Here is a 14721-nt window from a genome sequence, read left to right as displayed (position 1 = left end):
TTCATTTTTAAATTACTGTATCTTATGAATGCCTGATGGTATATCCCTAATTTCCAAGAGCTTGTAGTTTATTTCTGACATTAATCTCATTGTAGATTTTTTACTTCTTAACATTGATGCTTGCCATGTTTACTAAAATGGCTTTCAAATAACAATTACAAATCAATCTCAAGACTCACTACTAATTGAGTTTTATATGAGTTTAATGATAATATAAATAAAATAAAACTATTTTGGCCAATAAATGAGATTTTTATCTCATTAGCATGTACTTTCTGATGAATAATCTATATCTATATATAGGCACTTATCTTTGATAATATGGCAATTTTGTGTTCATAACATTATATATATTATATATATTACCTTTTTTGAAAGTATTTTTCAATATTGTGAAATTCTTCATTCCTCTTGAAAGTGGAGGTTATATTAATCATAATAAAAATATCAGGTCTTTCAAGCGGAATTTGATCTGGAGAAGAAATGGCCTATAAAGTGGGATTTGAGAGTAGAAATAAAAAGAGGCACCATTCCTACAATGCCTAGGAAATAATTTACTCATTTATATGAACTGCCCCAATATTGCTTAGGGTTGAACTCCAGATTGCATAACTAAATGTTCAGCAGGAATGACAGATTCTGATTTCATAGTTCCTTTGGAAAGCCCGAAAACATGCTGAGAAATGAAAACCAGGGATAAAATTTACTTTCACATAAGGAAGGATATGTATTGAAAAACCAAAATGTAACTGAGTGCATGAATATTACCATTAATTTTTTTTTGAATGACCTTGTTTACAAGACTCTTGAAAATGTTTCAGGTGAGAATACATAGCTACATGATGTTTTAAGATCAGAATTAACTGAAGCTCATTACCTAACAGTCCATTTGTGGTGAGAAACACCTTTATTAGTATTAGTTAGTCTGCTTGAAGGCTATTGGAAGGAGAAACTTTATTACTTCTCTGTTTCATTTTTGTAAGACTTCATTGTTATTATTTTTTAATGGAACTAGCTATAGGACCTAGAAGTCCATTCAACATCTGACTTTTAAGGCATTTTACAAATTTTGTTAAGATCAGTGTTTTTCATAATGATTCCATTAATAAAGACATCCAAAATTTCCCTAGTATTACAAACTATTTGATTTAAAATTTTATTTCATAAAAAAGTATATGCCATAAAATATATCATAATTACTATATGTTTTAATATATTTAATTGAGGTTTCATTTATTTCTCTTAGAGATCTATTCACTTTATAAAACTAGCGGCTATGCCTAAATAGCAATTGCTGAGTTCCACTTTGTTTTTACTTCTTTCAATGTGGAACTAAGGGCTGGAGAAGTAAAGAGATTAATTTTCATTCAGAATCCTTATTGATATATAGACACAATAAATGTTAAGGGTGTTCATAATATGTTTCCATCATGATAACGGAACTACAGCTGGACAAGGTGGTTGTTCTGGCAAGTTCTCAGAGTCTGACGACATAAATCAGAGTAGGTTCTACTGCCACTACAGAGACCAGCCCCTCTCCTTAAAACAACATTGAATCTTCCTTTTCTTCCATCAGGATAAAAAGCAATACATTCACTATTTCTGGCAATGGGATAAAGGCTGGATTGATGCCATTTGGACAAGTCAAATTCAGCAATTCAGCATCAAATATATAATAAAGTGCAGCATTAATAATCTGAAAAATGAAATTGAATTACTGGACCAAATAATGAAAGATAAGACTTCATGGTCTGATTTCTGTAGGCTTTTGCTTTCTGTATTTTGTGCAAGAGATAGATGGATGTGCTCATTTACTGCACATAACAAAATTTACAAAACAGAAAAATTTTTCCAATATCATGTGCTTTTATTAAAAATAGCTTCATTTATTATCTATCATGCAGCCACACCTTCTCTCTCTCTCTTTTATCTTTATCCTGGGAAAAAGCAAAATGAACAACAGTTTTATTTACGACTTCTAAACACCTCTTCTAAGATTTAATTATGTAATTTTATATATAATTTGTATAGATTTCTCAAATAATATTAAGAAATGAAATCTCAGAAGTTCTGTTGGCAGCACTTTAAGAAACAGAATGAACTGGTATGTGTTGTGAGAATAATTCATTCAGTATCTAAATTTGGATCTGAATTGACAGTGTGCTACATTAATTCTAGATTTCTTTTTCTTTCATAGAGCCAGATATATCTTGCTCTGAATCCTGATGGAACCTGAGAAGACAATGGTGTTATAGCTGCTTCCTATCTAATATGTACAGTTTTTAGGATTATGCATGTGTAGCTTGGGGGATATGTTTTTATAAGAGATTTGACTCTGCATTGTTATATTTTATGAGAAACAGATGAATGGCTTCCTAGAAGTGTATGACTCCTTGCCCAGGCATACATGCTATGTCTTTGATATTTAATGATATCCTTATCTTCAAAATTAGTAAGCTGAAGCACCAGATAAACAATTGAATACATTATTTTAAAATTATATTGCTTTGGAGTGCCATACTATATTTCTAAGCACTCATCTAAATCTTCAACTTTATCTAACTATCTTGAAGATTATCCCAAAAGGATAAGAAACTGAGGGGCTGTTTCTTTTTCCCCACCTTGATCAATATTTACCTTGGAAATGTTGGATACTCTGGGGCCATCTGCTTAATATATTTTTCATGTTTCAGTAAATCCTGTTCTTAAAATGCCTTCTTCCTTTTCTTTCTCTCATGTAAATAACCTTTCATTGTGAAGGTTTTATTTTTTCCCAACAATCTATATTTAGAACTTCATTTTATAGTAAATGAAATAGGTATAGGTGTCAAATAATATCCTAATTATTCATTCTTTGATTATAAAGGCCTAAAAGCAATCATGGACTATCCACATTTTCTTCCTCAAAAAAATACTGATCATGGTTCCATATTCCAATAACTTATTTCAATCTTTGGAAAAGATAATATTAGATTTCAGAATATTTGAAATATGATAGGAAATTATTAAAGCTGTACATATCAGGGCCTATGTGTGTAAGCTATACCAAAATCCTTCTAGCATTTTGCCAATGAAAATGCATTTGGCCATGTTCAGAACAGTTTTAGAGACTCAGGTCATAGCCAGATGTGTAATTCTTGAATAGAAAAAGATGTTAGAGAATCTCCTTTATAAAGTATCTTTGAGGTTTCCCTGAAGCAAATTATTTAGTAGGAAATATATATATATATATATATATACACACACACACACACACATATATATGTATATATACACTAAAATTATCACTGAGTTACTTTAACTTGGTTAATTGTAAATGTTGTGATCTTGGGTACATGTTTCAGAATACTGCTAACCAGTTGCCTTTGGACAGAACAAAATAAGCAGTGAACATAAAATTATGTTTTTGGTGCGAGGAGGTATTGGATATTTAAACAGTCACATGGGCTTCCTGCTGTACCAAGTAAAGCCACCATGTGTAATGGTCTCTCATACATTAGTGCAGCGACTGTACTGATGGGCTGAGTGCCAAATATGTTATGCAGGGCAAATACAGACACCCTGTTCATCAGAAAACATCTAGAATTCATTTTAGTTTCCTTTAACATAATTATAGCACTCCACCCTTCATCCCTAAAACCTGCAATGAGGACCTTTTGTCAAAAGAGTTTCTAAATTTACTATGGATGTCAAGATTGGTTTATTTAAACATTTCATCATTTTTTTTTTCCAAAATGTATTCATTGGTACTCCTATCATCTCTTAGGGGACTGAATCGTATGTTTTAGATTCCAACCTGTCTTTTTAGTGCAATTTCCACCTTTCATTCTATTTAGTAGAATTTCTCTAACTGCTCAGTCACCCCTCACAGGCAAGGGTAATTGCAAACTGGGACTAACCTCACAAGAATTATACACTCAAAATGAAAGTTCAGAGTCAGCAAAGACAGCTTGGTGAACCTAAACCAAGTAGAGAAAGCAGGATACTTTTCCATCTTGATTTATACCACTCTTCTTTGTACTAGCCTTTGCTTGGCATTACAGATACTCCTTGATGTTTTGTGTGTGTGTGATATGCCGCTTGAGAATATGAAGTATACTTGTATTAAACACTGAATAACTCGACAAATGAGAGCCAACATGTGTTTTCCCTTTTCTTTAGTCTTCACAGCAAAAGTGAATGTGAACTGTGTTCTTAACAAAGGGAGGCAGGAAATAAGGAAGGAAAAAGCCAGAGAATCGGTCATCATAAAATAGGAGCAAGACTCTTATGTGCTCTCATTCATTTGCTGTCTTTTCCTCTCATGTCTCTGACCTACTTTGTGAGTAATGATTAGTTTTTCACACCTGGAGACCACAAAACCCCAGAGTGAGGTCCAGCCTGCAGAATTAAGTGTGTGTATCTAAGCTGTTCATCCATTAGGATCTGAAGTTTTCTTCAGTTTGGTTAATCCTTGTTTCATGACCGAGGTAGGAGGTTTCAATGCCAGTAATGAGATTTGTATATATTCACATTGCTTCACACAGATAAAGACAGAAGTCATACCTATAATATATTAAAGTATATATTGAATGCCAAAGGGCAACAACCAGCAGGTTTCTTTTTTACTTGGAAGCTAGTGTATGTTCTCTTAGCAAAAATGTCCCCAGTTCCTTAAAAAGTACCTTTAATGAATTACCATTTCATTAGTATTGCTGTTTTCTGGTATGTAGCCATCCTTTGGAGCAAATCTATACCCACACTTCCTTAAGGATCTGCAATCTGCATTTAGAAAAAGATAGGCTTTTCCTCCAGAAGGACGGAAGAAACCATCAATTCAGGAGGTTTCTATAACATCAGTAACCTAACATCAGGAACCTAAAGTTTGAAACTTTAAGTTCCCAATTCACAACCTTCCACCTAACAGTATAGTCAGAGCTGGCAACCAGTGACAAACTGAGATTATTTATTTAATCATTTTTCATATAGACTGGGAGTGATTCAAGGATGGGAACCAGATCTTGTCAATTGTGTACCCAAAATACTAAAAATCAGTGTTTAGCACATAGTAGATCATTAATAATCATCACTGAATTGAACTGAACTTGCTAACACTCAGCACCAAACATTCTTTTTCAATTCCAGATATCTTATAATACTTTCATCTAGCCAATGAAATTTTATTTAGGAGACAGTGAATAAATTATACTGAAACTTTCTTTCAAGTGGAATTAAATTTACTTCACAAAATCATTATTTTTGAACCTGAGCATTTCTACAAAGGGTAACCCTAATAAGAAGGAAAAAATACCACAGCATCCTGAATACACATCTAAAACTCAAGTCAGCTAGTCAAACAGGACCCTGTAGAGGTTGATGTTATGACTAAAGAATACTGTAGTATTTTTTCTTAGGAAGTAGGAAATCTAATTACCTTCAAGTTTCTCACATTTGAACCATACTACAAATGAGTTGTGTCCAAGTACAGAAAAACCAACAATATTTTATTTATAATCTTATTTTTAGCTTTTGAACTACAAATTCTGGTTCTAGAGTTGTTTAAAAGTCATGGGTTTTATAGATGCTCATATGTAAATTAATCTGTTGTTTGCTTACTTTTTTTTTCTTCTCCATAGAATGGTCCTCCTCATAAATACAGAACAGGTCATTGCATGAAAAATATAAGATCTTGCATTTTTTCCTTGTTCTTTCTTAAAAATCTATTTCTAATATTGCATTCCCCATTGGACTACTTCATAAGAGTATGAGGGAAAAAGAAAAAAATTAATAAAAGAGAGACAAAATAGACTGGATCTCACCACTAGAATTCACCATAAAAATCTCAAAGTATAACAGAATTCTTACAAAATTTCCTAGACCAGTTCTTTAGGGAATTGAGATCTCCTATGAAAAATATGGCAATCAGGGAGGGGAGGGACGAGATGTGGGAAAATAGTAAATAAGTGCAGCAAAAACAGGTTCTGAGGAATACACATAATTTTGTCTGCTTTAGATCACAATAGAATTTTTAATAAATAAATTTCTTTTCTTTTTTGTTTTTTTTGTAAAGACACTTTTTTGAAACAGTAGATTTAGCCCAGTCATTTGTGTCATTTTTAATAAACTGTCTTTTTTTTTTAATGATTGTTTTTCTGTAACTCTGTAAATGTTTTAGATTTGAGTCTCTTGTACATTGTCTTTAGAGTTCATTCGGATCAATAACGGTTCATGCACTGAACTGTGTATTGAATTTATTGTGTTAACTGTTGTTGTGTGGTTGAAGGGAGATTTGTAAGAGTTATAGTGATTCAGGTGCTCATGCTCGATAGCAGGCATGGGCAGGTGGCTCTCCATGGGTGTGTCCCCCGTAATCTCATCATCCACATTAATGATTTCAACAGTCCTTGTTGGGGCGTGATGGTTTTGCCGATGGTGCTGCTTCCTCATCTTGTAGAAAATCACCAGCATCACTGCAGCCATGAGTGTGATGGCCACAAAACACCCAATGATGATTTTGGTAGTCTTCATGACCTCATCAATTCCTGGGATCCCGCTGTTTATATCAGTCACCGGGATGGTGAATGTTTTTTCTGTCGACCTTGTGCTCTGTGGCGTGAGAGAGGTGGTCACATTGGTGGTCTCCCAGTCGATCACTGGAGTGGGGCCCACGTTGTTATCTGTGGTCCGGGCCTCATCCTGAGAAGGTTCCATAGTCTCTACTGTGACGGTTGAAAAGTAAGAGAAGGGAGTAGTGGTTGCTGCGGTAACATTCAGGGTGGCCGAAGCAGTAGTATTTCCAACGGAATTACTCACCATACATGTGTACATGCCTGTATCTTGCACGGTTACATTCGTGAAATTTAACGTACCATCACTGAGCACAGCTATCCGCACTTTGTAAGCCCCGTGTGTCATAACTGTTCCATTTGGAGTGATCCAAGACACAGATGTCAGTGACGTGGAGGCCCGACATTTCAGCTCAGCTGCCATGCCTTCAGTGACATTGAGGTCTGCAGGGGGCTCCACAATCACTGGGGCATAGCATGTGAAGTAATTCTGGTCAAGCTCCCCAATGTACCGCCCTTTTAGGTTAGGAGGAGTGTTACACCGGGCACAACAAGCTGTGTTGGAGGGGGCCATGTCTTTTATCCACCAGCTGAGCCACAGGATGTCACAGTTACAGTTCCAAGGGTTGTGATGTAAATGTATCCGCTCTAGATGATGCAAGGGCGTGAAGAGGTCATGAGGCAGTAATGTTAGATTGTTGTGTGCCAGGTTGATCTCCACTAGTGACTGAAGGTTATCAAAGGCGTTCCGTTCAATCACTTGAATCTGGGACTGTATCATCCACAGTTTTTGAAGGTGCATCAACCCCTGGAAAGAACCAGGCCTGATAGCAGATAAATGATTCCCAGAAAGATCTAGCTCATCAAGTTTTATGAGCGGCGTGAGGTTAGGGATTTCCCGAAGGTTGCACATGGCAAGGTTCAAATACCTCAAGTTGGACAGACCTTCAAAGGCACCTTCTGAGATGTATGAAAGTCTTTTCAATTCCCCTAAGTCTAGTCGGCGCAAAGAAGGAATTCTGTTAAAAGCGTAAGAAGGGATGCTTTCAATGGGGTTGTTTCGCAACCAGAGCTCCTTCAGTTTAGACAAATATACAAAAGCTCCATTCGGGATGGTAGTAAGACGATTGTCAAAGAGTTCCAGAGTGTTGAGGTTCGCCAGACCATTGAAGGCCCCAATTTCAATGGTTCTAATGTGGTTCCTACTCAACTGTAGGATTTCCAGGTGCCTCAAGTGCTTGAAGCTGTTCACTTTGATGATCTGGATTTGGTTCTCATGGAGGTTCAGCAGCCGTGTGTTGGTGGAGATGCCGTCCGGGACCTCACGCAGGTTCTTCCGAACGCAAATCACCTTGCTGAACTGGTTGCTGCAGGAGCACACAGAAGGGCAGGTTTGAGCCCGCACCAGACCAGCCACCACAAGAAGTTGAAGAGCCAGCAGCACCACAAGCAGGGGGTCAAATAGGGCCCTGTTAAACCTAGGACCTATCATTATCTGCTGTGGATGTAAGGTCATCTTGTTCAACATTCATAATTTATCTGGTGTTGGTCCTTCTGGAGTTCAAACAGTCTGAAAAATAATAAGAGCAAGAAAAGATAATTAGATCTATTCCAAATGTCTTTCTGGAGTAATGTCAGTGACATAGTGTATCATCTAAAGCCATCATTTCTCAGACTAAAAAAAAAAATCTAATATCTCTTATTGAGATATGTGGCTCACATTTATAGGGAAATGCTTCTGTAGTCCAATTTAGGAACCATTCATAGCCTACATTCCATCAGACGTATAATCACAGAGAAATGTATCAATGAGGTGAAGGGCCCTAACTAACATAGTGCTTACCAGTCTACTGTGACCCAGCTACATGAGGACATACGTGATAAACTCCACCATTAGTTTCAATGTCCAACTGGACATTGAAAAAGACTGGAAAAGTTCAGAACATAGGATTTTGCATCCATAACCAATAAGCTAAAAGCTCCTTTGCAAAATTAGTAATAGCTGACATTTAACACATTTTATTCTATGTGCCAGGCACTATGGGCTATAGAGTTGACAAACAATCCTATTCAGAAATGGATATATAATTTGTGGGGCCCAGTGCAAAATAAAAATGTAGCCTTGTTAAAATATTATTAATTTCAAAGCAGCAACAGAAGACCATTAAACCAATGTGGGCCCATCCAAACATGGGTCCCTTTGCAACTGCATAGATTGCATGCCCGTGAAGCTGGTTGTGAACCTCTCTAATCCTTAGAGCCCCCCTCTGAGGTAGTATTGTCAATGTCTTCATTTTAAAGAGGAAGAAATATAATCATAGGTAAAGTAATATGCAAGAAGTCACATGGTTAGTAAGTATGCAATCAGGGCTCAGACACTCATCAGATTGCTGCCAAAGATCACTCAGACACTCCATAAAAATGTTACTGGAGAATATAGGTAAATGCAAAATATAGTTCACAATTACTTTCTTTAAAATACCTTTGCTTTTGGGGTGATTTCACCTATAAACACTAGTAACTTAATTTATGGTACCTGTAAAGATACACTGAAATAGTGACATGCACATGTGTACATTAATGCCTACTGAGTCTCATATGTCAACGCTCATTATAATATAGCAAATTGCTGCCCATAGACAGACAGACCACAAATTAAATCCTTTCCCATGAAACATAATTTTCACTTATGGAAAAAAAAAGCATGACAGGACTGTTATGTCTTGTGTCACTAATTTTACTGGTTTTAAGTAGATTTTTGGGAAGGAAAATAAAAACTCACTTTCTGCATTTCTTCCAGCACAAGGAGGACTTCCAAAGGAGCTTGTGTTGTTACCCAGTATATACCCCCCCTGAACTGGCTTATTGTGGACTGGGCACCTCTATAACAACTTCTCTCTAATGTCTCATCTCAATAAACAGTGTATTTTCTATGAATCTCTTGAAAAGAAAAATATGAGGGGGTGAGGGATTCACCACATTCCAATTAATTCCGAAAGGCATTAATTTAATGCCTATTAGATGTCACTTTGGGCAAGTTACTTATTCTTTCTATGGCTCACTGTCCTGTCCTAACTTGCAAAATGAGAATGATGATAGGACCCACCCCTTAGACTTGTTGTGAGGATAAAATGAATTAATGCAGAAAAAGGACTTAGAAAAATGCCTTCACATTGTCGGAACTCAATAAATGTTAAATATTAATATTATTTGTTTTGTTGTTGTTATTAGCCAGACATTTTGCTAAATATTGGGTCTATAAAGATGAAGAATATAACACTTACCCCTGAGGAAATTTTAATTCAAAGAGAGACAGATAGGCAAACAGAGGATATACAATAATATATGTTCATTGCTATGGGACAAGACCACATTGGCACAAGGGTACTAACATTGGAGCAACTTAATCCATGCTGGGAAATTGGGAGTCGGGGGTTGTTTCCAAAGAGGAGGACCATTTGATCTAGGTTTTGTAAAAGTTGGTGAAGAAAGTAAAGAAGGGCATTTTTGGCAGAGGGATCAGCCTGAGCCATGACAAAGACACATGAAAAATGCTAGTACATCTAGGGAACCGTGCAATGTTCCCTATGTCAAGAGAATGAAGAGAGAGTGGGAAAGGAATCTGGGATGAGATCAGGTTTAGATATTAAGAACTGGTTATGTCAACCTTAAGAGCCTCCATTTTTCCTTCAGGCAACATATTTTATTTTTAGAAAAGAATGCTAGGATAAGCTTTGTTTTGAAGAATGGTAACATTGGGCTGATATGAGAGAAAGAAGAGCTATGGAAGAAACTAGTGGCAAGGATAACAATTAGGAAGATCTTCCAGTTGTTCCAAGTGAGCCTTGGAGGGAAGCAATCCCAGAGAGAGGTCCAGTTTGAAGGCCAACACTTCTTTCTCCACTAGCCCAGGGCTTGAGGAAGAAGGGCTGGCTCCTCCTTAGGAAATAACCCTTCCACAGGTTAGTGAGACCCCCAGTGATGAATAGTGACAGTTACAAAGCAGACACAAGGTGGAAAAGAGGCTTTTTTCCAATAACAAAAGATGTCCTCTTCAGGCAAAGCAGTCCTTAAACATATCCACAGTCACAAAACCACTGAAAGGGACCTTGGTCTCAAGAAGGTGATGTTAAAAGTCCTATATTGTTTTCTGGCTTCAGAGACGTGTTTTGTCTCCTTCCCCACAATAGCAAAGAAACATGACTAATAGGTTCTGAGTTATTATTAATACTTCTTTTTCTGGCCTTCCCAGGCCAACCACCTTGCTTCCTTCCTCAGGGCTGATGCAGCTCTAGGTTGACTTTTCACACCATCAGGTACTGTGACCATTTGTCTCTGGGTCTGTTTTCTCCATTAGCTTGTGGACTCTGAGAGCAGGGGCCACGAACCGTAGTCTCCTCTTGGCCTACTGCCAACACAGTGCCTGCCATCCTGTAGGCTCTAAATAACATGACAGCAAAAATGTGCAAACCAGTAAATATCTAATTGCAGCTCTTTGCATATATATATATATATATATATATATATATATATATATATAGTGATCTATTCTTATGTATTAATCATGCATGCCTTTTTATTTTCTGTATTTTCTAATGTTTTGACTTCTGGGGCCTTGCTGATCCTAGAGAGATTGCCCTTCCAGGGGAGGGGGGGGCAGTCCAGCAGCAATTGCTAGACATAGCAAAGGACTTGACTATGAGCATAACTTTCATATGCAAACCAACCAATCCAAAGCTCATCCCCAGCCACCTCCTTTATCAGGTTCTTACGGGGCTCTTACACTCAGACCCCCAACCCCATTCCAGGTTCAGGTACCAGGCAACATGGGACAGCCCCTAGGTCCCAGAGCCCACCAAAATTATTCAAACTAGCCAGTCATAAGCCTGCTTATGCTGCCTTCCCTCAAAATCACAATAAAGGCTTTTGCCCACACTTCCTCTCATTGCTTCTACCTCCCAAACAACCCTGCTGCCTCCCAGTGGCCCCTGCATGCCATGTCCCCTCCTCTTGAGAGCTTGAGTAAAAACTACTTTTTCAATGGCAGTCATCTCTTGATCTGTCAGGGTCATTATTCCTGAGTAATAACAAAACCTGTATTTTAAAACAATTAATCACTAAACAGCAGGGCCCAGATCATCATATTAATTCTCTTCATATGTTTCATATGTCTGCCCCATTGCCTCATTTATATTGTGACAACAATGTGGTTAGTAAGCAGGCTTCACATTCTGCATCAGAATAAGAGTAATCTTCCATTATAAATTTAAACATGGCCTTGAATAACCCTTTGAGATTTCCATTATCAATAGAAAGCTATTTAAATTTCTAGTGATCATAACCACTGAAAATTTCTCATTTGTAAGATTTAATGTAGTTTTATGTATATTCCTGAAACACATAATTTTTAAGGTTATTAGGCATATTAAAAAAATAAAACAGCATGTACAATTCCTGATGCCTAAACCAATGAATGCTTTTAGGGTTGGGATTCCAGGGCCTTGTTCCTCCATGCCTACTTCCATCCCCCAGCCCAAGACCCTCTTCAGAATACTGGGGTCTCTGGCAACATAGGTTGAAATAACTGGATGACTGGAAATGGCACAGATGTGAAGAAGATAATTCCTTACTCTGCCATTTGCTACTATTTTTTTTTTAAATATAATATTGTAAAGGCATCTATGTGGAGTGGTTAAGAGGGAAAGCTCTAAGATGAGACTTCATGACTTCCTGTCCCTGCTTGAAACTCAATAACCTTAAAATTGAAAAAGCTACTTCACTTCTCTGTATTTTGTTCACCTTCCCCATCTGTGAAAGGAGAACAACAGTGTTTCCTACTCACAAGGCTTTTGCTGGGACTGTCACATACACATAATAAGGCATATGTAAAGTTACTGTCTCATATTAATAATAAGCAATAAATAATAAATATTTAGGATAAAAATTAAGTGATGGAACACTCAGTTTCTTCCTCTTCTATAAAGTAGGAACAACAATAACAGTTCTTATTCAAAGTTGTGGTTAAGGATTAACTGGCATGATCAGGAACATATCATCAGTAAAACATATGCAAATATAATAATTGCTTTTAATTAAAGGATACATGTGTCTCTCCTTTCTCAACCCTCAGGCCTAGTTTTTATTTTCTACTTCTTGCCTACTTCAAGATCTTTGTGCTACTGCAATTAATGAGATTTCCTATAAATCAGTCATAAGTAACGATTTATGAATTATAGCTGGTTCTAGGCTAATTTATAACCTACAGCAAATAATGCTTGGTACAGGCACTGAATTGAGTCAACAACTATCAACAAAAGACTTTCTACTTTAAAATCTAAACTATGTTACTTTACATCAAAAGCCACACATCAACATCTCTTTCATGTTTTTATCACATCAAAAGAAAATCAATTTAAAGGTATGCATTATCCATTAAAATGTCATCTGACAGCATTTATTTAAAAATTGTTTTGTGTGGGTTTAGAATGAAACTATGATACTTTTTAGTCTTGTTCCAGAGGATATCCTGACTTTGTCAATAGACCTTTCTTTCTCCCCTACCCATCCTTTAGTGCACTGAGAGCTGGTGCAGTGAATGACACAGTAACAACTGCAGGTGAAAGAGTTAATTAGCTAATGGAGATGCTTCATTGAGCATAGTATCATTGCTAAGTCATCATAGGCTAAGTCTAGACCTTAGAACTAGTTTGAAAGTGAGGTGGGAGAAAGATGAACTCAGTTAATTACAACCCCCAACTAGTCCCCCCCACACTCACATGCTAAACAAAGAGAACTAAAACCACTTATCCCACACACTGAGCCTGGACCCTGAAACCCCAAACCACACCTTACTAACTACATCAACATGACTTTGCTGTTCTGCTGTCTTTATTGGCATGTCTTTCCTCTTCTGGGAAACTTCTGTTCAAACAAATGGTGTCATTGATCTTTACAGAGACTTCCCCAAAGATCCATCAACTCTTTGATGGAAAGCTTCAGCAGATGTCTGTGCTCAGATTCACTGAATCTCTTGTGTCGCCTTTCTGTTTCCATCAATCCCGGATTGTTGTCTCATAGCTCTTATGTAATCCTAATCAAGTTTTCGCATTGAAAAACTCTCCTAAAATTGAACTTCCAATTCTCAATAAATTCTGACCTAATCTGCACTGCTTCACTCACAAACACTGCCAAATATTTGTGAGGTGGTGTTCTCCCTTACCACAGTAGGGAATAAACTAAGCTCTTCCTTTTCAATAGGTTGTATTAGTGGTATTTTAGAAATTAGCTTTTTACAATACTAAAATTATATTATTCATTTAAAATGTGCTTGAACTTCAAACAATATCTGTGTCTCTTGCCCCCCACCCATAAAAACACATTCATTGTTGATTGCCCAACCTCCTTCCCCTATGCTTTTTTCCAAGAAAATTTTGTTCAGGAAAATTCAGAAATCCCATCCAGAAACAAAACCCAAATAAGAAAACACTACTATACTATTTGCTTTAAGGGAGGATGATCCAGTGCTGATAGGTGAAAAGAATTTAGTTTAAACTGGAAGTAGACAAATTTTTGTGGCCAGATACTAAATATTTTAGGCTTCTAGTTGCAACTATCCAATTTTGCCACTCCGTAGCCATACACAAAAGGTAAATAAATGGCTATGGCTGTGATCCAATAATACTACTTATGGGTACTGAAATTTAAACTTTGCATAATTGTCATACGTTTCAAAATATTATTCTTTTTTTCCCAACCATTTAAAAATTCAAAAACATTCTTATTCTGCAGGGCACACAAAAATAGGTGGCAGAGCAATTTGCAGACTGTAGTTTGCTGAGCTCTTGTCTAAGCAAACACTGGTAGTGTGATTCCCATTTCCAGAGACTAGTTAGGCCTGGACATGTGACACAATTTGGCCAATGAAATATGAGGAGAAGTTAACTGAAGGGCTCTGGGCATTATTTTTTCTCCCACTAATAATAAGAAAAACATGAGGAAGAATTAATTCTTTATTTTCTTTCTGGATGTTGTTGAGACTGTAAGATGTCTAGAGCTGCTGCAGCCATCTTGTGGCCAAGAGGGGAGGCAGCCTGAAGACAAAGCTGATAAGCCATGGAAAAATGGAAATAATCTACATCTTTGATGTTGTTGATAAGCAGATGAATTAATGAATCCT

The 14721-nt window shown here is 36.8% G+C and overlaps 1 protein-coding gene across 10 annotated transcripts in view; it reads right to left on the bottom strand.

The window, feature by feature from the left end:
* Positions 1-5974: 5974 nt before the first annotated feature.
* Positions 5975-14721, bottom strand: part of LRRC4C (leucine rich repeat containing 4C) — a 1172848-nt gene continuing 1164101 nt past the window's right edge. For all 10 annotated transcript variants that reach the window (XM_076002025.1, XM_076002024.1, XM_076002021.1 and 7 more), the window contains one exon: positions 5975-8115. In XM_076002025.1, the coding sequence (XP_075858140.1) occupies positions 6151-8073 (1923 nt within the window). In that variant the 5' untranslated portion in view covers positions 8074-8115 and the 3' untranslated portion in view covers positions 5975-6150. The remainder of the gene's footprint in view (positions 8116-14721) is intronic.

Source organism: Microcebus murinus, chromosome 4, assembly GCF_040939455.1.
Source record: "Microcebus murinus isolate Inina chromosome 4, M.murinus_Inina_mat1.0, whole genome shotgun sequence".
NCBI classification, from domain to species: Eukaryota; Metazoa; Chordata; class Mammalia; order Primates; family Cheirogaleidae; genus Microcebus; species Microcebus murinus.
The sequence above is the reverse complement of the archived record's forward strand: the minus strand, read 5'-3'. Positions and strand labels throughout refer to the sequence as shown.